The sequence below is a fragment of the Mesoplodon densirostris genome, chromosome 4 (genome assembly GCF_025265405.1).
Source record: "Mesoplodon densirostris isolate mMesDen1 chromosome 4, mMesDen1 primary haplotype, whole genome shotgun sequence".
NCBI classification, from domain to species: domain Eukaryota; kingdom Metazoa; phylum Chordata; class Mammalia; order Artiodactyla; family Ziphiidae; genus Mesoplodon; species Mesoplodon densirostris.
In genome coordinates this window covers 109,550,271-109,572,829 of record NC_082664.1, presented here as the reverse complement: position 1 = coordinate 109,572,829, position 22,559 = coordinate 109,550,271, and the positions used below count along the sequence as shown (strand labels likewise).

At 45.4% G+C, this 22,559-nt stretch overlaps 1 protein-coding gene and 1 pseudogene across 4 annotated transcripts in view; one reads left to right on the top strand and one right to left on the bottom strand.

Moving 5' to 3' along the window:
- LRRK1 (leucine rich repeat kinase 1) overlaps window positions 1–22,147 on the bottom strand; it is a 129,698-nt gene extending 107,551 nt beyond the window's left edge. For 2 of the 4 annotated variants that reach the window (XM_060096920.1, XM_060096923.1), the window contains exons 1-2: window positions 21,776–22,147; window positions 16,932–17,182 (exon numbers count right to left, since the gene is read on the bottom strand). In XM_060096920.1, coding sequence (XP_059952903.1) covers window positions 16,932–17,031 — 100 coding nt within the window. In that variant the 5' untranslated portion in view covers window positions 17,032–17,182; window positions 21,776–22,147. Of the gene's footprint in view, window positions 1–16,931; window positions 17,183–18,047; window positions 18,107–21,775 lie in introns of those variants that run through there. The other 2 variants (XM_060096921.1, XM_060096922.1) reach the window with 2 other exon arrangements.
- On the top strand, window positions 4,960–5,128 carry LOC132489211 (large ribosomal subunit protein eL39-like; annotated as a pseudogene).
- Window positions 22,148–22,559: the final 412 nt, after the last annotated feature.

Sequence of the window (22,559 nt, the reverse complement as noted above, 5' to 3'; positions counted from 1 at the left end):
TCATGATTTCCCCTAGACAGTGTACATTTAATTTATATTAATTCAATAATTAAGAAAAAAGCAAAACATTTCTACTTATAGCCCCTTGGACATTCAAAGTTCTCATTTCAGTTCTTCTGGGCTTGTAAATTGATCTGGATAGGGCATCTAGTTACCCACTAGATACAATGTCAATACAAAGAGCTCCTAGGAAAAACAAGGAAAGATCAACGAGGTCCTAGAGGTTGATAAGCAAAAGATATGAAGACAGAGTTCAAAAAAAGTAAATATAACCAGCTCTTAGACACACCAAAACATGCTAAGCCTCACTTATCATAAGAGAAATGCATATTAAAACTATACTGAGACAGCATTTTTCACACATCAGATTAGGAAAACCCAAAAATTTGATAACAAACACTGTTGTCAGACCTATAGGGAAACAGGCAAGCACATACATTGTGGAGGATGGGGATAAACAGGAAAAACTCCCATGGAGGGTGATTTGGCACTATCTGGCAGATTTTCAGAAGCATATGTCCTTTGACCCATGACTTTGAGAATTTATTGTGTAGATATGCTTGTATACATGTGAAAAGACATCACAGCATTTTTTGTTATAACAAAATATTAAGAATAGCCCAAATGTCCAGTAAAGCAGACTGCTTACATAAACTGAGGTACAACACAATAGAATTCTGTGCATTTGTCAAAAGAATGATTATGATGATGATAGCACGAATGTGTGAAAGAAACGGGCAATGTATAGAACAGTGTGTGTGATCAGCTACACATTGTATAAAGGAGGGAAAATAAGAATCTATATTTGTTTTGCTTGTATACACATAAAGACATTCTGTAAGGATGTAAAAATCAAAGAATGGTTTTTGAGCTGTGTGACTATATTCAAACAACTAAAGTTTTAAGACCTTGGCAAGGAAAAATACATGAAGTCATCTGCTCTGCCTTTTCCTCTGCATGTCTTCAGGCAGAGATACACACCCTCGAGTTCAAACAACAAAAATTGACTCCAGCTGATTTGCCTCAAAACAGGGACTGCCATCTGCCTTCTAAATCCCAAAGCAGGCAAACCAAAAAAAGCAACAAGCCAGGATCAGGGGTCCTCTGTAGCTCGCAGAGTTATGAGTTGATGTATTTAACTCGTAGATTTGAAGGGAACCCCTTGAGTGATTACAACGTGGCCTCTGAAAAGTTAAAAGCAAACACCACAAACGTATCTGCATAAAAGATAATGCTTAACAGAAGCAAACGCCTGCAGCCTCACCCCTTTGCCCTGAGACAAAAACGCAGAGAAGATCTTCAGTCTGAGCAAGAGTTTACATTCCTGGGTGCCGCACTCCTCTGCGGCTGGGTCTGTAGCCTGTGGCTGAGTTGGACCAGACCGCTCTGTGATTGCCACATTCACAGCTATTTTCCTCTATGGAAATGCCCACTCACATAGTACAAACTTCTTCAGTTAATACAAACCCTGGCCAGACAACAATATGGCCCTTTGTTTTTATGAGTGATACTCTGATTATTAAAGCAAGAAGCTCCATGATTCCTCAGAAACCGCAAACATCCCAAGAATGCCTGGGTTCTGCTACTGTGGCCCTTTGCCCACCGAAACCTGACTCAGCCGTCACCATTTCTCGATGAGTTCAAGGCGCTCCTTATGGACAGCTTTCAGCTGAACATTTAAAAGATACTCATGAATATTAGAACTTCAAGCTTTAGTAGGAAACAAACAGATTTTGCTAATCTGGTCAAAAAAAGCATTCTGAAGATAAGGCGGGGAAAGATTTTTACTTTAACGAAAACGTTTTCAATTAAAATTTAAAGTTTTAATTAAAACAATTTTGATGATTAGATTAGCGGTCATCATATTTCAGTGATAGACACATTCGAAAATGAGGACTGGAAACGTTGTAAATTCCATGCTTCCTATGGCTTCAAGCCCAATAAAATCGAAGACTCCCATTTTTAAGGACCTCCCCATTTTTATCAGTGTAATATTATTATCAGTTTCAGTTAACAGAACTAGAGTCCAGGTGAGGCTACATAATTTACTGAGTAACTACCAAGCATGCACACTTCGCATGGTGCTAAGCATTCTGCAAACAGATTCTAACCATTTCTGTGTTACAGACGAGGACTGGGGTGCAGAGGGACCAGGATTTGAACCCAGCTCCTTCTGACTGCAAAGTCCACATCCTTGACACCATCACTCATTTTCTCCTGCAAATTGCACACCTCAGAGATGCCAAGGAGATGCTGGGAGATAGGATCCAGAGAGCAGGCTGAGATAGGATCCAGATAGCAGGCTGAGCCCTGGCTGTAGCCACAACCTCCTGCCCCAAGTCCTTAAAAGTTATATATATATACCAAACTCAACAAGCCATGTGAACACAGAAAACAAGAAGGAGACCTAATAGGTCCAGAAACCATTGTGCATGAGATAGGCAAGGTTCAGGAGTGCTCCAAGGCTGCCTGGAGGGCATACGGGAAGCAAGGCCCCCAGAGCCACCAGCAGGGGGACTGCTCAGAGGGAAAACCACAGTAAGCCCTTCTCCAGCCTGCGCCAGGCAGTGGGGGGAAGAGGTTTCTGCCCCCTATGCACTAGAGAGGAAGTGTGGAAACTTAGGTGGTGGGTGACACTCAGGCAGCTCGTGGAGCCCCCAACCCAGAAGACATACTATGGGTGCACCCCCAGGACAGCCCACTGCAGTCTCCCTGCCCCCCTATCGGCAGGCTGCGTTGACCAAAACTGCGTTCACAGACAGCTATGGGGAATCCCAAATACAAAGATCAACATCCAACCATGTACCCACAAACATTTGAGGAAGATGAACGCCATAAAGGAGAAGCACCCAATTCCGATAACAGAGCCTGCAAGCAGGGCAGGAAGAGACCCCTCCCCACCCCCATCCCTACACACAGAAAGTAAAGCTAAATTGAGTTCCCTGCTTATTTAGCCAAGGACCCAGTGCCACTGGGAGCATGTTGACCCCCCAGGGCAGGAGAGGATGAAGCATATCCCACCGCAGTTCCCCCTTGGGCCTCAGAGTCCCCAAGGGGAAGTGAGTAATTGACAGTGACAATGCTTAGGCAAGGTAGGATCTTGCCAGATCTGAGAGCCTGCATCTCTTGCTGCACCCTTACATTACTGCTAAGTGGGAAAACCTACACAAATAACCCAGTCACCGAGATAAGGGAGTGTGGACAAACTCTGGACTCTTTGGTTGATGATTAACTTGTTATCAGCAACCACTACCCTCATCTGGGAGGAAAAGACTGAGTCAGTGCCTGAGCTCCCCTAAGCAGGATCTCGGGTTCTGGCTTTCCAAAATCTTGGGGGCCCATCTCCATCTAGTACCAGTGTTACTAAAGCAAGAACAAGACCTCAGAATAAATATGACTGACGTCTTGGAGAGATACCGGAGGACGCAGCATCCATACACAAGAATTGACTGAAAAGCTGGGAGATTAAATCAAAAGAGTTGATCTGTAAAACACAGTAAGTGGGTGGCAGAGTATAATGGACAGAGCTAGAGGACAAATCAGCAATGTGGAAAACCAAGCAGAGGGTGCAGCAGCAAGACACAGAGAAGTTAAAGTACAGACAAAAAAATTAAAGAGACATGGAAGATGATCCTTGATGTTTTTCAGAACGTGTCTAATAAGAATTCCAGAACCATGTACTCAAATAAATAAGAAACATTCTCAAGTTGAAAAAAAGATGAGTTCTCAGAAGTTAGAGCATACTACTCAAGAAGTTGAAGAGGGGAGGAGTGAATTTAGGAAAAAGAAGAAAATAAAGATAAAAGCAAAAATTAATTAAATAGAGGGACTTCCCTGGTGGTCCAGTGGTTAAGACTCTGTGCTCCCTGGAGAGGATGTGGAGAAAAGGGAGCACTCTTGCACTGTTGGTGGGAAAGTAAATTGATACAGCCACTATGGAGAACAGTATGGAGGTTCCTTAAAAAAGTAAAAATAGAACTACCATATGACCCTGAAACCCCACTACTGGGCATATACCTTGAGAAAACCATAATTCAAAAAGAGTCATGTACCAAAATGTTCATTGCAGCACTATTTACAATAGCCAGGATATGGAAGCCACCTAAGGGTCCATCGACAGATGAATGGATAAAGAAGATGTGGCACATATATACAATGGAATATTACTCAGCCATAAAAAGAAACGAAATTAAGTTATTTTTAGTGAGGTGGATAGACCTAGATTTGTCATACAGAGTGAAGTAGGTCAGAAAGAGAAAAACAAATACCGTATGGTAATGCATATATATGGAATCTAAAAAAAAAATGGTTCTGAAGAACCTAGGGGCAGGACAGGAATAAAGATGAAGACATAGAGAATGGACTTGAGGACATGGGGAGGGGGAAGGGTAAGCTGAGACAAAGTGAGAGAGTGGCATTGACATATATACACTACCAAATGTAAAATATATAGCTAGTGGGAAGCAGCCGCATAGCACAGGGAGATCAGCTCGGTGCTTTGTGACCACCTAGAGGGGTGGAATAGGGAGGGTGGGAGGGAGACACAAGAGGGAGGGGGTATGGGGATATATGTATATGTATATGTACAGCTGATTCACTTTGTTATAAAGCAGAAACTAACACAACATTATAAAGCAATTATACTCCAATAAAGATGCTAAAAAAAAAAAGAATTATCGTTCTGAGACTTACAGAAGCTTTCTAATATAATAAACCACTCCAATGTTAAACTTAAAAAAAAAAAGGCTCTGCACTCCCAATGCCCGGGTTCCATCCCTGGTCAGGGAACTAGATCCCGCATGCCGCAACTAAGAGCCCGCATGCCACAACAAAGATCCCCCATGTGGCAAGGAAGATCCCATATGCTGCAACTAAGACCTGGCGCAGCCAAAAAAAAAAAAAAAATTAATTAAATAGAAACCAAAGAGTTTTTGTCCGCCATCATGGTGTGTGTGATTGACTCTGTTCCTCGCCCTGTCCTCTCCCAAGACTTTCAGGATCAAGCGGTTCCTGGCCAAGAAATAGAAGCAGAATCGTCCTATTCTCCAGTGGATTCAGATGAAAATGTAATAAAATCAGGTACAACTCCAAGAGAAGACATTGGAGAAGACCCAATCTGGGTCTATAAGGAGTCACACATGAAATGGCACGTGTATTTTTGCTGTATCAAGGTCATGTGCATCTTAACCATATCACTCTGAAAACCACTACTATTTGGACAGCTGGATGTGTTTTATTGGGAAAATAATTTTCCTCTTTGTTTCAATGTTTCTGCACTAGTGGGTTGGCTCAGTAATAAATATGTGAGATCTTTCATTGGAAAAAAATAGAAAGCAAAGAAACTAAAAAAAGCAACAACAAAACCCAAAGCTGCTTCTTTCAAAGGACTCATGAAACAATCTTATTGAAAGATTGATCAAAAAAGTAAGAAACGGGGGTGGGGGGTAGCAAAAGTATGGACAATATCTGGAGTGAGAAAGGAGACAAAAATATACACTAGAGAATTAAATCATGAGAAATGGCAGATGGCAGGTCTGGGACAGGAACTGGACCACAGGAGCCTGGAATATCTTGTCACATCAGAAAGCAAGGATGTTATCAAAGACTCCTGGGGTCATGTCAAAAGACAGAGAAACCAAACCAAAGGGGCTACTGCTGGCAAAAGATGAATAATTTTAGCATCAGAAACAAAAAAGTAAAAATCCATGAATGAGTAATAATACTAAAAGGACACACTTTATCGGTCACCTTTGAAAGATGCTAGGGAATTGATCCATTTTCAGAAAATGGAATAATTAAAATAAGGGAAAGATTCATTCATCCTGACTTTCACATACAAACCGTATCTCAAGGTACCACAGAGTTGATGGGAGAAAGTCCTTCTTTAGAGATAGATTTCAGCTAGATGAAGAAAGAATGATAGACTTAAAATATCACCACTTCACAACCCCAAAGAAATAACTGATATAAAGCAACGATTGATGACTAATAAAATCATTAGGTGAAAAGCTGAAAAACCATTACAACCTTTATGATGAAGTATCATGCTGACAACACCAAAATTACTGAAAAATTTGAACAGCAAAGAGAGACAGTTAGACATCATTTGAGTCCTGTGGTGAAACAATAGGAAATACACAACACTAGTTATTTAGTGTTCTTGCCAAGTCTTACTCAATGTAATCAAGCCTCTGGATCTATGGAAGCACAGAGGAGCACCACACCGGATGCAATCACCAAAATCCAGACTGTGGGAAACTACAAAGGATAAGCAATGTGGTTTTATCAACAATTAAATTGCAAGGAAAAAGGAAGTGAGGGAGAAAGGTAGAAATTAAGAGACTCAGTAACAAACCTGATTCAAGTCAACCATTGATAAAAATAAGTTATGAGATAATCAAGGGCATTAGAATGCTGACTAGATATCTGATGTTATTAAGCCCATATTTTTTATTTTTAAAAATGTATATAAAATGTACTGAGGTTGGACTTTTTAAAACACTTCTTAACATATGACGTTTGGAATTGGGTTCTAAATAATCTAGAGAGAAATGGAAGGGAATATGAATAGATCAAGATGGGCTATGTGTGATAACTGCTAAAGTTGGGGCAATGGATACAGAGCGGTCCATTACAGTATTCTCTCACTTTTATGACGCATTCAAAATTTTCCATAATATAAAAGATGGAAAAAAACAGATAAAAACATAACAATTTCAAAATTCTGCCTAGGCTAAAGATTTATGAAAAAAAAAAGCCATTTTGAATCTAGGCCTAAGAAACTGATTTCTGAAGGAAAAAAAGAGAGAGGAAACTATTTTCATGAACAGGCTAGCCTCTGGGAGTGGAGATCCATGCTGGACCCTCTGCTGGACTGGAACCCACTCCCATGCAGCAGATGCCCTGGCAAGCCTCCCTGTGAGAGGATGAGAGACTGGGGACCACAGGCAACCCATCCTGCAGACCCAGGCTTTGTGATTTCCTCTCCCTCAATGAAGCCTCTTCCTTAACCCAGGCAGGTGATGCTAGAATTTTTGCTGACCAGAGGGGACTGCCTGGTGGGACAGAAACAATACTACGTATTTATAGGCACTGACATAATTAACAATGGTATAAAACATGGCAAAATGTCCATACTAACTTTGAATAATGGCTACCTTTGGGGGTTTATGAAGAGCAGTTACCAGGGAGAGTTCCAAAGGGGGCTCTAACTATTCTTGTCATGTTTTACTTCTTAAAATAATTGTTGACGTAAAAATGGCTTAATATTAATATCAGTTAAATCTGAGTGTGGGTACATCCTTGATTCCTTTTTCTTTTACTCCTCACATCTAATGCATTATCGATTTCTGTGGTGTGCTGTGTCAAAGATGACCACAAACCTTTGGCATTCCTTCCTTTGGGAGCTGGAATCTAATATTTCCCATCCTGCATGGAATCCAGATTTACCTTCTGACTTGTTTTGACCAACAGAGGGCGGCAGAAGCAATGAAGAGACAGTTCAGGCATAAGCCTTAGTAAGGCCTCAGAGTTTCTGCTTCTGAGCTCTGGGAATTCAACTGCTAAACTGTAGACAGGCTGGGGGTGGACGTCTGGATGAGCATGTGTAAAGAGCAGCCACGGTGAGGAGCACCGAATTATCAGACATGTGAGTGAGGCAAGAAGAACCACCCGCTGAGCCCTGCTGATAACTGACTCACAGGATCCCGGGAAACTATAAACTGCTGTGGTTTTAAGCCAGCAAGTTATGGGGTAGTTTGTTACATAAGTCCTCAGAAAAGATTCCCACTCCATCCTCTTCTTCCTTTCCTGCCCCACCGTCCTGGCCTACCATGGGCCTTCTTTCCAGAGCTCTGGTAACAGCCTTCTAGTTGATTGCAAATTTCCCTAATAATGCTTTGAATCCTATAATTATTGGTTTATCTGGAATTCATTGTAAAAATGTTTATTTTAATCAATGAATTTGCATTAAGAAATAAATTAAGAAATTAACTGAGAAGATAGTAAGATTGATATCAAAATAAAATAAATGCCTATTAGGATCCTCAGGAGAATTCAAGAAGACACTGCATATATGTCACAGGAACAGAATGCTATGAAAAGAAACAATCAAGAATAGGAAAGAGCTTTTGGAAGTTAAGAAGGGTTGGAAAACGTGAGGGAAAAGATAGGCAACAGGAGTTCCAGAAAAGCAAACAAACCAAAACAATAAAGAGAAAAAGCAGAGGAAGATAATACTATCAATGAAAATAAAAGGACTTTTCCGGGCCTGAAAGGGATAAATTGTTGACCTACCCTGTACCAAGCAGCATGAAGGAAAAAGACCCCCACCCAGGTCTTTTGTTATGAAATTTCAGAAGACCAGACATACAGGGAAGATTCTAAAGGCTTCTAGAGAGGAAAAAACAGGTCACCCACAAAGCAACGAGAATCAGATCACATCAGAGGACAACAGAGCAGGCTCTTCCAAGGTCTAAAGGCAAATGATTTCCACTTGGGATCATGGGGAAGACCAATGGAAGATGCTTTCAGGAAAACCGAGTCTCACATGTGCCACCGCAGCCCTTTCTGAGTTTTCTCACTCATGTGCTCCAGGTAACTGAGGGCTCAAAATAAGAGTTCTGAGTAAGAGGTGGAAACCAGGTGGAGGTAAAAAGTAGGGAAGAGGTGTGCGTCTCCTGAGCCCCACAGAACATGGATGACACTGAGTCCCCAGGCCAGGTCAAAGCAATGAGAACATATCATTTAATGTAGCAAAAGCAACCCAGAGATGAGTCCACACTGATAGAATTAAGTGGGAGGGAGCAGCTGGGAGGTGTGGTGCAAGGGGAAAGAAATCGTCCTCTATCGTGGCAGGCAGGAAGGCAGGCAGGCAGCAGACTCTGTCTCAACGGATGGAGCAAGAGAAACATGCAGGCATATTCTTTATGTAGAGGAATGGTGATGACCCGAAGAACTAGAACCAGAAACAGGAAATAGAGACACTTTTGGGAGCTGACACTGGGGCTTTGCCTTATAGTCCATCTGTATCACTTGCTTCCTTAACCAGGGCTGTGTATTGCTTTGATAATTTTGAATGTGCTTACTCTTCGATCCTGCCATTCTGCTGGGGTATACTCAACTCTTATGGTAAGAAGCAAAATATGGAAAGAATCTAAAGGCACTTTAATAGCAGATTGATTAAATAAATATTGTTGCATTTACACTATGGAACTTGATGCACATGAAAAAGACTCCAAGGCGTACATCACTCAAGTAAACAAAAGTTGCACAACGCATGTACAATTGAATGTCATGCATGTAAACCCAGAAATATACACAAAAAAGAATTGTGTGTACGTGGACATGAGTGTAGGAAGAGGATGGAAAAGAAACACACTCAGCTAACAGAGGTCACCTGGGCAGGATGGCATTTGATTTTATATGAGAATGTATGTGATTACACACAAGTAACATTTTCATAACTTTGGGGAGGCCCCTGCCCGCTATCAGGCAGGGGTTTTTTGCTTGTTTTTTGCTTTTGAACCCAGAAGTGTTGGTGATTTTGCATGGGGACATGGGCGACCACCCATTGGAGCCTTTTGATTCTGAGAGCAGAAGGGAGGGGTGCAAACAGCCTGAAGGGTCTGCCCTGGCCTCTTCCACCTCTAACTCCCAGGTGTGGGCCACTTGTGGCCACCCACTTGTCTATGAGCTCACAGGGCCATCTGAAGTCCAAAATGAGCTACTAAAAGGAACTTGAAGAGTGTCATTCTTGAATACAAAATGTATTCAAATTCTAACCTCAAATTTGCATCATCACTTGGTTCTACATTCAAAATAATGGACTAAATTTTTCAATGCCTTTAAATATCTCTATTTGCTGAAAAAGTCAAAGTGCCACAACTAAGTTATTTTTGGCTTTGGTTCTCCTGAAATGAATAGGTAAGCAATTGATTTTAAACCAACACCTGGTGACATGCCTGGCCACTGGATGCTGGACGATGTAGATGACATAAAAGCTGCGAGGCACAAACATAGCAAGAATTAGCAAAATGAAGTACAATCCTAAAAAGTTATTTACAATTGAAAATATAATTTCTAACTAATGTGTGATTCCTTCTATAACATCAGGGTTATGGGCTTAGGAAGGATTGTACTGCTTGAGATGTACACTTCTGTTTTTTGCTTTTTAATCTTTTATTCTTTAAAACAAATGTCAATAAATAGCAAGATGGTTAAGTAGAATCTGGAGAAACTGAACACAGGGGCGGCTAGGATGGTGAACAGACTCAGAACTGGGAATTCTAAGGAATATTGGAAGCCCCTATTTTCATTCATCAGGGGTCCTGAAAATGTGTGTGAAATCCATATACTAGAGTTTGCACTTAAATGTTATCGGGTGTGATAATTTATATGTTATTTATTTCTCTCAATTCCCAGAGTTAAAGGATTTCATAAAAATCCCAGTTATGGCTTCTTCAGAGTCTGGCTGATGTGGACCAGGAAACCAGGGAAGTGGGAGAAAATCCTTATCCCTCTGCACCGGGGCCTGGGGACATCCACGCAGGCACCTGCTCACAGGCCACTGACCTCTTCGTGGAGGCCAGGGCACAGAGCTGGAAAGAAAATCTCCTCTCCTGGCCACTGAGTAGCTGCCCTGGTGAAGGAGTCAGGGGCAAATGTGGGGAAGGGGAAGGTGGGTTGAGGCCCTGGGTGAGCTTCAGGCTCTGGGCGCCTAGAATGGGGTGGGGGGATGGGGCACTCCAGAGAGCCCACCCACACAGGGTGGAGGGAAGGGGTGGGAGGCTGCTCTCCCCTTGGGCCCAGGTGATCATGGCCTAACAGTTAGTCCACAGACTAAAAGGCAAAAGCTCGGTGATATCCAAGTGAAATGTGTAACGTTGCGGGCTGCCTGCTCTTGAAGGCAGTGGGATGGTTTGCTCAGCCTAAAAAGGAATCCACAGGGAGGGCAAGGCATCAAAGTTAGTTATTTCAAGAAAGGGGTTAAGGGATGCCCATCAGCCTAGGCGGGTGGAGCTAGAGGCAGTGGAGACAGGACTGGCCTCTGCAGCAGCACACACTTCCCAACAGAGCAGCCCACAGAAAGGCTGGAATATTTGAGAGGGAGTCAGCATCCTTTTGCTAGAAGTAAGCAAGCATATTCTGAACAAATAATCAGACGATCTAAGCCTCAGATTTAGGTTCATATTAAAAGCCCCATCAAACCCAGAGCTTCTGTCATCGGGCAGGACTTTGCAGGCATGAAGCACAGCTGTGTTAACTGCTCTGACATGGATGGATGCCCACGGCCATTTCTCCTGCGACCTGGGCCACCACACAGCTTCCCTCTTCTTCACCGCTCTCAGTAAGGGATTCCTTACTGAACAATGGCTACTGTCCCTGGGGGGACCAGTGCTGCTTCTGCAGCCAGGTTGGAGAGGGCACCCTGCTGACCACAGTCCCAGCAAAGCCCTGTCCTCCCAGCAGGCATGAGCAGGACACCAAGTCCAGGAACAGCTTAAGATGTGGGCTGGCGGTTACACTCTGAAAGGCACACAAAACGATGGATCTGCCCCTTGTAGGAGTTCCTACAGTGGCTCACTAAGAAAGCATGCTGCCACCGGAGGGGCACTTCCTAGCCACGCTATTTCCTATTTCTATTTCTGGAAAGCAGGCAGAGCCCCCACTCAGGCAAATCTACTTGGCTCTTGTATTAAAAAGTTATTTTCAAAACAGATTTGAAAAAGCCAAAGGAAGAAGAAAAGGATATTGGAAGTAGCTATGTAAAAACCTAGGATTTGAAGGCCCTCCAGAATGTTCCTTCTCCTTCTTTGGTCCATGCTGTGAGAGGCAGGCAGCGGAAGTCAGGACCGCTCACAGAGAGGCGGGGGATGTGGACCACCTCAGGTGATGTCTGTCCAAGCGCCTCTCACCCTTGGTGAGATCCTGAAGAGTCTCACCAAGCGTTCTCAGCCTGAATTATCTAGAAGTTTCCTCACTTCTCTGCTCCCCAGGAGCCTTACCTCAGCTGACAGGACAGGTTTTTCCACTCTGACTGGTGAGACGGACGTGGAAGAATGTCTAATGACATGTTTGTCAAACTAGCTGGGTCCGCAGTCCTGGCCCAGTATCTATCTCACTGACCCTCGTTCTCTCAGCTCACACACTCTGAACCCATCTGTGCACTCTAAACATTCCTCCTGCACCAAAGGCCAGCTGAACGCTGACGGTACTAATAAGGTTGTAACACACCTTTCTGGGGCACGATTGTGCTGCACAAACATAGAACAGGCACACACAGCCCACATGGCACCACAGGCAGTTGGAGAAGCACTCACATATTCATGGGCGCTGAAAGGGTTAACCATTCTCAACAAGCACAAGGTGAATTGTGTAAGTCAAAACAGGTAGAGGCACCAACAAACACACCCAGTACACACACACACACAAGGCCACTACCAAAAGCCCAAAAGTAAAAAGTTAGTTTTTTACTAATTTTATTAAAGTTTGGATCTTTTCCTAACTCTACTTGGAAGTATAATGATAACATTATTTCCAAAGCATGGTATCTTCCAAGGATTTTTAAAAGGTGAGAGAGCTGCTCCTACATTGAGAATAACTTGGGTATCCACTGGTCCTCTTTCTGACAATCAGTTTCCCTCAGGCAGTGCTGGGAATTAGGTCTGCAACGGTCATCCCTGGGGTGAGGCTGGTGGACTGGGGGGAAGGGGAGGGGAGGCATGACTCCTCTGGGGAGAAGGTGGGGCAGAAAAAAATCCAGCTCATCCAATGGGGACAGAACTCAGAGGGTGGGCCCCATGGGAGGCACAGCTGCAGGTTCCTGGAGTCAAATATCGCCCCATGTAATCCAGAAAGAAATTCGTGGGAAAGAGGCCAGTTAAAGCAAATTTGATCTTGGAAATGAGCACCCAACGAGGGAGGAGGTACGCAGGTTGGATCCTAATCACAAAACTTCCATACTTAAAGAGAAAACAATTTTTAAAATAAGTTGCAACATTATTCTTCTGGTTGCAAAAGTAATGCAAAACAACCACCAAAGAACGCATGCTCATTGTACCCCTATGGGTAAGCAAAGAGCAGTGGCTATAATCCCTAGTGACTGTGCTACTCTTTGAGTGTCACCTGCTCCCAGGCTATGGTCTTGGTGTATATAGTTCTATTTTGTGAAAATGAAATCCAACGTGTGATGTTTTAAAATTGGGCCCACAGAGCTCCGGGGTCAAGGTGAAGATCAGCGGTGGGATTCACCACCCCCACCCCTCCACGACTGCCCATCAAAGCAACTCCACTGTTATAGCTGTTAGGTGGGCTGGGGCTCCAGGTAAAGTTTCATGAGAGAAAAGCTCTGTGGGCTGCTTAAATAAATAAATAGAAATACATAAATAAGATACAATTTTAAAGTACTGAAGCCCACCAACTCCTATCATGGTAGATGAATGATGGACAACAATCCTTCCCTTCTGCCTGAATCCACAGCCTGGCTGTGGCCTCCTCGTGCAGGGAGCTCTTCACTTGGGCTGCTCCATGTGACCTTCTTTGGCCAAGGGCAGAGGCATGGAGGCGACAGCGTGCCACTCTGAGCCTAGGCCTTAAGAGACATGGAATGTTTTTGCTTTCCCTGCTTGCACCTCTGCAACTGGCAGGGAAGAAGGCGCCCTGCCAGCCTGCTGGTCTCAGGAGGTTAGGAGTCACATGGAGCAGAGTGCAGACTGCAGCACGCAGCAGAGCCCCCCGCCCCCAGACCGCTCCTGGCCAGGAGGCCAGAAATAGATGCTGATTGGCACATCCCACTAAGATTCTGTGTCTGTCTGGATCAGGGTTCAGAGAGGTTGAGCCACTCAGCTGAGGTCACCCAGAGCTAAGAACTGAATGCAGGCCTAATGAACCCCACAGACAGGCTCTTGAGCCCTCATCACACTGTGTGAGTCCCAGAAGTGTCTCCCCACCCCTCCTCACTCAGTGAAAGGAAACAGTCATAAACCGGCTGTGGGGTTCTAAACAAGACAGTGACAGAAGTACACATCACTCTAGGTTACAGGTAGTTAGTAGTGGCTCCTTAATCCAGAGCCCTAGGTAATGGATTCAGCATTCCCAGGATCCACACAGGTCCCCGTCTTCCCCTGGACCTGGCAGGAAAGCAGGGTGGGTCCTCTGCTGCCCTCATTCACTGCTCTCACGTGAGCTGAACTGTAGCTGCAGGAGGCCAGGAGGGGCCTGAGGTCAGGCTGCTAAGCCATGTAAGCAGTCCGTTGCCAGCAGGAGGGGAGTGTTGTAGGGTTTCATCCCTGGGGGTCCCAGGGCAGGCCCTCCACACTCAGCTCCTTGGCTACCACCTACGGGACCTTTCAACTCTTGGAGAATGGGCATAAATTTGTACTTTCTTCATAATTTCCATAATGCTGAGCCATAGGACAGAATTTTACAATGTATTTCAGGTCACTTTTCTCTCATCTTCTTCAACTCTGTGGTTTATGTGTTTTCTTCCGTGCATAAACACATCCCTGAGCATCAGGGTTCACAAGACACCACCTCCCCTGTCGGCACCCTCCAGCCCTAAGCAGTAGAACAGTACCAGTGGGGGCTGCACGATTCCCATAGGCTCCTCAAGCCCTGTGTGTGTCCTGAGGCTCATCCAGAACAGGGAGGTGTGGAGTCCTGAGATTCCACTGGGGAAAGAGGCCCCTGAGGCAGAAAATACCTTTCTGTGCCTGCTCCCTCCCACCTGGTGATCACAGCTGTCAGGGAGAGGCAACTGGCTGTAGGAGCAGTGTAAAGTTCAGATCCAGACCTCAAAGGAGAAAAATGAGGGCTAGGAGTGTCAACACTCTGGCCTCTCATGCACATGAACGTTCTCTGGTCATCGTCCTACCTCAGGCCTGGAGACAGGGCTGGTTCCAGGTCTGTCCAGGGTCCCTTGACCCAGGTCCCCAGGAACTGTAAGAGTCAGTGAGGATTTCTGGGCACCTTGAGGTCTCAGCCTTGCCTCTCTGTTGGTGGAACACTGGCACAACCTGGGAGCCTGTTAGAAACGCAGATTCTCGGTGCCCCCAGACTCACAGGATGAGAATCTGCATTCCACCAAGATCCCCAGGGGACTGGAGTATATACTGCAGTTTGAGAAATGCTGCTCTAATTTGCTGGTCCAAATCATTTAGACCAGTTGATTCTCAACCCCAGCTGCACAGTAGGATCGTGGTGGTGTGGAGGCAAGAACTTTTAAAAAATACCCCCAGGATGCTGCTCCAGTGGAGCTGGGGGTGCCTGTGCACTGACAGTTTTAGGCACTGCCCAGTGTTTCTGGAGGCCAGGGTGGAGAAGCACTCGCTTAGATCCACCAGCTCTTGACCAGGACGAGGACGGGGCAGAGTCTCCTCTGGGGCTTTTTCAGATGACACAGCCACCCACCCAGTGAGCCCCAGAGGGACTCAGCATCCCTGCCCCCACCATCATTCCTCAGGATTGCTGAGGAGAGGCAGATGGGATACTGCAGCTGAGAGTGCCCTGGAAAGAGGTTCTACCCAAAATCAGGAATAGCATTCCACACACGTCACCTTGATCTCATGCTAATAAGACATGGCCTTCCTAACAAGCAACTGAAAAAAGGCATACATCTGAAAAAAAAAAAAAAAGAAAACCTTTCAAAAGATGCAGGTCAAACACTCTGGGAACATTTAGTGCTGGACAATGTCAAGAAGCAAATTCTTTTCTCATTTCATAATCTGATTTATATGTAAAGAAATCTTCCAGAAACATCATCTTAGTTAGACTTTGGGCATTTTCGATGGAGAAAAAACACTAAGTAACTGAACATAATGTCTACTGAGCCAGGTACAACACTGAATCGCTAACTCCACAGAGGTACAAACCCACAGGTCCTCTCAAATCCCACATGATGACCTATACTTTGAGGATGAGAGTCCAGGGTTAAGGCATGGTTCAAAGGGCAGTTCTGCCCATTACAAGTTGTTGACCTTGACCAAGTTTCTACATCTCTCTTATTCTCATGTTCCTCAGTTATAAAATGGGGATAAAAGTACCATTTATAGGTTGTCGTGAGGATTAAATGAGCTTATTTCCTAAGACACTGAACCCAGGGCCCCATATGTACTAAGGACTTAACAAATATTTATTGTTAACAATATCAACAATATCCTATTGGGGATAAAAGTGATGCAACCCTGGTGAACAATCCAGCAATATGTGTAAAGAGGCTTAAAAACGTTCAAACCTAATAGTCCCACTTCTGTAAATCTATCTTAAGGAAATAATCTCAAAACCATGTTTAAAAAGATGGACATGGAATGATTTTTGTCTGAGTCAGCAACTAGAAGCAACACAAATGTCCCAAAACATCCAGTGGGAGAGTAAGAATTAGGTCAATCATTTTGCACAGCACACCCAAATAAGATGATATTTCACTGGATCCCACAAGCTAGGTGATTGACACAAAGGGGAAAAAAGTAGGATACTGAAGTATATACATTATAATAAGTAAATAAAGGTAAAACAAAGTTCCTGCAGCCCAAAGAAGCTGACTAGAAGACAACATACCTAGATATTAACTGTGTTTAGGGCAGTGGGACTCTGGGTGATTACTTTTTCTACTTCTTTTTTCTTTTTTCAATCTTTCTTTAATAAACGTATTATTTGTATAGCGAGAACACAAAACCAAATCCCCATTAAAAAAAATCTTTTTAACCAACATGAAATGATGCCCTGATTCTTAAGATCCACATAAATCTTAAGTCCACATAAATTTTGTCCCATGGCTCCTTCAATGTTTAGAATTTAAGTGAGAATCCCATGATATGTTTTATATTGAAAAACCATACAATTCATCAAATAGTTGGCAATTTATATCCTTTGGTTGAGAACTCATTGTTCATACATAGAACATGCAAAACAGGCTTGGCCAGCCCTGCCCTTACCGCTGTTATGGGTCTCCATGGCGTGTCCTGGACACACGGCTGACCCTTCTGGCCCCACACACCAGTACATGCTGGGTGGTCGCCGAGACATTCCAACCATCAAGCCTCGAGGTGGCCGCTCTCCCCAGTCAGTTCCCGCAGTGGTCACAGCAGCCGCAGCTCCCTGAGGGGTGGACTAAGTCATGGCTTATAGTCCAGGGTGGACCAAGTCACAGACACACCGTCATGGCTGAGCGGAAAGCTGTCTCGTCCTAGTGGTGAAAAAACATCAAGTCAGAAAGCTTTTCTTAACTGTCAAGTCACTTCCTGCACCCAAGCACATACTTATTTATAAGGTCACGTAAATACGCATTGGTGTTCCCCCTCCCCCTTTTTGCAACACTTCTCTTAACATTCCAGCTATCCAGTCACACCTGGTCAGATGGTGGCAGTGAAAAGACAGAGCTCCCCCACCCCACCTCACAGCTGGGCTCCAATCTGCCCAGCTTCTCCAATCTGCCTGAGAAGAGTCCAGATACTCCAAACAACTGTAGAACACCTACTGGTAAAGGGCTCAATCACTGCTCCATCAACACATATTCATAGTCACCGGCACGGTGACACCAAGACAACCAAATGAGGCTCCTTCCTTGCGGGGTTCATGCTCCAGTTGGGGTGGGGCAGACACACACGTACACAAAACAAGGCTTCCCTTTGCCCAGGACAGACTCTCCCGGAAGCCCAGAGGTGGGCATGTAATGACAAAGAGGTAATCACGCAGCAATCTCAAAGAGAAGGGTCTGGAAGGCACTGGTACCGGTTATGAAGCCAAGTCAGTTTGAGCCCTGGGGGATACAGAAAGGGGCTTCCTACATTCTACCTGCCCCCACCACCCCAGGGGATCTTTGGCAATATCTGGAGGCATTTTTGGTTGTCACCTCTGGGGGTGGGAGTGCTTAAAGGCATTTAGCAGGTAGCAGCCAGGAACACTGCTGAACATCCTACAGCACACAGGACAGCCGCTCACAGCAGAAAATTATCCAGAGAAACTCTGAGTTAGATTAAGACACATCTCCTAAGACTAAGGAGACTGTGATGAGGCAAGGCACTGCTCTCACATGCTGGGCTCCCACTGACCTTGGGTCCCTGACACAAGGACACAGGCTGCTATGCTGATTAAATGACCAGAAGCACCTTGAGGGTGAGATCCAGGCTCAGCTTGGCAGGGCCCAGGGTGAAATGCACGATGGGAAGGGATGACCATATGAAATGCATGTGTCTCTCCCAGCATTCATGTGGAGTCTATAGTACAGACATAAAAAGTATGGTGCTAATTAGCAGCTGTTCTCTGAGATAGACAACTCTGAATTAGAGGGTGATAGTGTAGTCCAAAAAGAAAATTAAGGTCATGTAAATGATGCCTAAGACAACATCATTTATTAAAAACAGACATGCACCCAGGCAACTTTTCCCGGTTGCTGTGAGATTTCCAGCAAGGTCAAGTTTCTGCAGTCACCTTCTACAATAGGACTGGAAGTGGTTCTTACTTGCAGTAATAATAGTGGGAGGACTGGGAAGCCAGCAGGGTCTCCCACCTGCCCTCTGATTAACAAGCTCAGACGGGGACTTCCCTGGTGGTCCAGTGGTTAAGACTCCCCATTTCCAATGCAGGGGGCATGGGTTCAATTCCTGGTTGGGGAACTAAGACCCCACATGCTACACAGAAAAAAAAAAAAAAAAAAAAAAGCTCAGAAAATCAATGCTGGAGGGCAGACCCACTGTCTCCCCAGTGAGCAGGTTCTAGAAGGTACCCTGAACAGGGTGGGCACTGAGTAAGCTCCAGAACAAGGCTGTGAGAGCACCGGAACTTTCTCATCTTAGAGCCTGGAAATCAGGCCCCTGGCCCAGGTGGTCTATACTCTTATAGGCAAGGGGAGGTGGGGCTGGGAAAGCCCTGAACCAGAGGTCTTGCCCTTTGTGAGCCCGCACCTTTCCGAACTAAAGAGCAAAAGGTTTAGAGAAACCACACTTGGGAAAATCCGTGTTTGAAGTTTGGGAGCCTGAAAAGTCCAAGAAGGAACGAAGGAATGATCAATCTGGACACTATTTAAGAGACAATCAAAGCTTTGTAAATTGCAAAACCTGATTAGGAAAATCAACTTGAGAGGGGACAGGGAGAAGTAGCAAAACAGAATCTCCATTTTAAAATAAAGGCTCCAAATCACACAGCAACATTCAGAAACGAAGGCGCACAGTTGTTATCTGCTTTCAAACGCCTCTCAATATCAGCTACCAATTATACCCAACAACACCTGAAAAATCCAAATGCTAGTAGATATTCCTTCTGAAAACAGAAGTGTCTTACCATATATGTTTTTAAGTTAAAAAAAATCTTAAGAATATTTTAGGCCAACCTTCACCCAGCCATTTTGTTCCCCTTTTCATTTTCAGTTTCCTTTTGAAAATCATTTTACCAATGGAGGATTTTGCCACTGGAGCAGTTTTTCAGTTATAATTTGTATTTTGGCTTAGACTCTAAGGTAGAAGTTTTAAGATGAAGTAACTCAAGTTTTGCTCAATCTTTGCCCTCTAACGGATCTTTCCTTCTTCTTGCTTCTTTTGGGTTCCGATCAATGCAACACATAATGATTGCAAGTTACGTGTTTTCTTTACATTATAGTATATATATCCTAAAGAGGGTTTTAAGCAGTGTCCTGCAATAGTAATTATTTTAATAATTTTTAAAACCTCACCATTGATGGAAAAGAAAAAAAGGAACCTGATATTCCTTCTACAAATGTTTTTATTGGGACCTTTCCATGGGGAGTGAGCTTCATGAATTCATGAAACTTACAGCTGGTGGAGAGGACACAGTTAAGTAAGTAAACTTTCTAATATGGAAGAAACATCCTGAACTTGCTCACTTGTCTTTTCAGGAGGCTTGGAAAGGGCTGCCGCTGCCAAAGAGCTGGAAGACACTTGCAAATGAAATGTGTTAGAAATGCTCTTATCATCCAGCGCTTTTTTGAAAAGCCTGGTCGAGATGGTTGGCCCATGGTCTTTGCACTATTGGCATCCCTTGACCAATATTGGTTTGCCTACAAAATGTGTTTAATGCATTTGTGGACATCAAAATATTACAGAGCTACAAACCGGAGAAATGTGTAGTTCTCAATCCCAGATGAGAACAGAAGCCCTTCATGAGTCTAAAGCCACAAACAAGTTAAGGCTGTCCATTCACCACTCAGTCTCTATACCTGCATGAATTTGGTGCCTCCTGGACAACTTTGGGAGTAAAGATGAAGCAGTGAGCAAGGTAGGCACATAGGAAGGGTCTCTGACACCTGGAGTGCCAGTAGAGACTTCCAGGTGAACTAAAGGAGTAATTAAACAAATAAAGTAGGAACACAGACAGTGGCAACCAAAACGACATAGAGAGAGGGATGTGAGTGAGGCTGGGTTTGGCGAGGGTGGGTGGGTGGGGAAGCAATGGCCAGGTGGTCTGAGATGGCAGAGGCCAGATCAATTGGGAGGTGTGCAGGGAAGGAGGTCTTCTGGATTTCATGCCAAGCACAAGAAGCTATTGAAGGGTTCCAAGCAGAGGACAGACACTCTCTAATTTTTCAAAAAAGAAATTACTCTGGCTGCCAAACAGAGAATGGGGGGTGGGGCGGGAAGTACTGCAATTGTACAGGAAAGAGAAGCTCGTACCTTGCACTAGGCAGGGTGGTGAGAAAGAAGGGAATGGACCTGGACACATGTGAGAAGTAGACCCAACAGGACTTGCTAACAACTGAATTCAAGGGACGAGGGAATGGGATGGAAGACAACTCCCACGTTTTTTATCTGAGCATCTGCGTTTACTACGGGCCACTCACTGAGGTGTGGAAACCTGGGGGAGGGAGAGGGTTGGCAGATCCCCAAACCTCCTGTAGGGACACATTAGGTGTGAGGTTTGTATGTTTTTAACTTAATTTTTTATTCTTCCAGGACATAAACAAAGATAATTAAGTCAGACCACAAAAGGAGTTGAATGTTAAACATTTTTCAAAATCGTGTATATTCTAGTTGCCCCTTTAATGCCCGAGGAATTTGGATACAATGCGAGTGAGTAGCAAACTCTCAAAACAGTGCATTTGGTGAGAGGCTCGCTAAAAACAAAACTGCTTGCTCCTGTTTTTCTACTTCTCTGATCCTTGCAGGGGGATGTGCTTGTGGGAGAAAAACTTCATGGCCTCAGAACGCGAAGGAGCAGGGTGGACCGACCGCAGAGATCCCTATGCTCGGCCGTTACCATCTCCTTCCGACCCCCAGCCTTCCCCCACCCCCGACCGCACTCATCTGCGCCCCCGCCTTGGAAGGTCGGCCGCAGAGACCACCAAGGAGATGGCGGGTTTTATCCGGACCCTCGGGCGAGAAGCGTGCACCGGACTTATAAGAGGGCGAAGGCGCTCGGCCGTCTTGCATTGCCAGGCCGTGCCGGCAGAGAGCCTCCTGGGCAGTGCCTCTCCGACACGCACACACTCAGACTCACACTCCCGCACACACGCGCGCTCGCACGGCCCGCTCCAACTTGAAGGAAGGGGTTTTCTCCCAAGGTGGAGGAAATGTGTAGACGTCCTGGTGTATTTTCCTTTTGTTGCTTGGTGTCTGCCCCCTCCGCCCCGGTGCCGTCCCGCGAGGCCTCGGGTTCCCCGCCTGGGCCCACACACCCGGCACCCCGCGAGCGCGGCGGGAGGCTGAGGGGCCGTGAGCCCGGGGTAGCCCCGCGCCCCGGGCCTGGGTTGCAGGGCCCAGGGCTCCACGCGGGGTCGCAGCAGGAGGCGGCGGGTCCACGACGGGGCGCGGGCCGGGTCAGCACTTACCTGCGGCGACTGCGGGCAGGGCCGCCGGCGCCTGGGACGCGGGGCTGCGCGCGGGCCGGGAGGACAGCGGCGGATCGGGGCCGGGCAGCCCCTCTGCCCTCCGCCCCTGCGCCTCGGGCCGCGCGCCGGGGCCGGGCCGGGCCAGACGCACTTCCTCAATCCTGAGGAGGGCGGGCGGCGGGCGGCGCGAAGAGCGAGCAGGGCGAGGGTCAGCCGCTGAGAGGCCTCCCCACAATGGGCACGAGGAGTCCCTGCGGCCGCCAGCCTCAGTTTCCCTCACCGTAAACCCCGGGTGATCACAGTCACTGCTCCCACCCGGGTGACCACATGGCCCGCGGGCCCTTCTAGCGCGAGGTCTCCTCCAGGTTGGGTACCCTGCTCTCCACGCGGGGCAGGAGCAGCGGTGAGATTGGTTGGTTTGCGGCTCAACCCAGCTTTCCCTGCCCCTCTGTTCCGCTCAGCAGCAAGATTCGCTGATGAACTTCTGACTAGTATATGTGGGTCGTAGATTCTGGCAGTAAATATTAAAAAGACGGGAATAGTCATTTGTGTACAACTCTTTATAGAGCAGACTAGAAATATGTAATTTTAAAGCTTTAATAGTTTGCAAACTATTCCAGTTTGGTGGAAGGTGGAACCCCTTCCACCACATGAATTTACTACTTTAATTATGGATATATACAAAGATGTCACTGGTGAATCATTTTAAATTGTCTGGGTTTTTTTTTTTTTTTTTTGGTGGGTAGTGTGGTAGATAAACATGAGGGAGTGTAGGCAATTTATT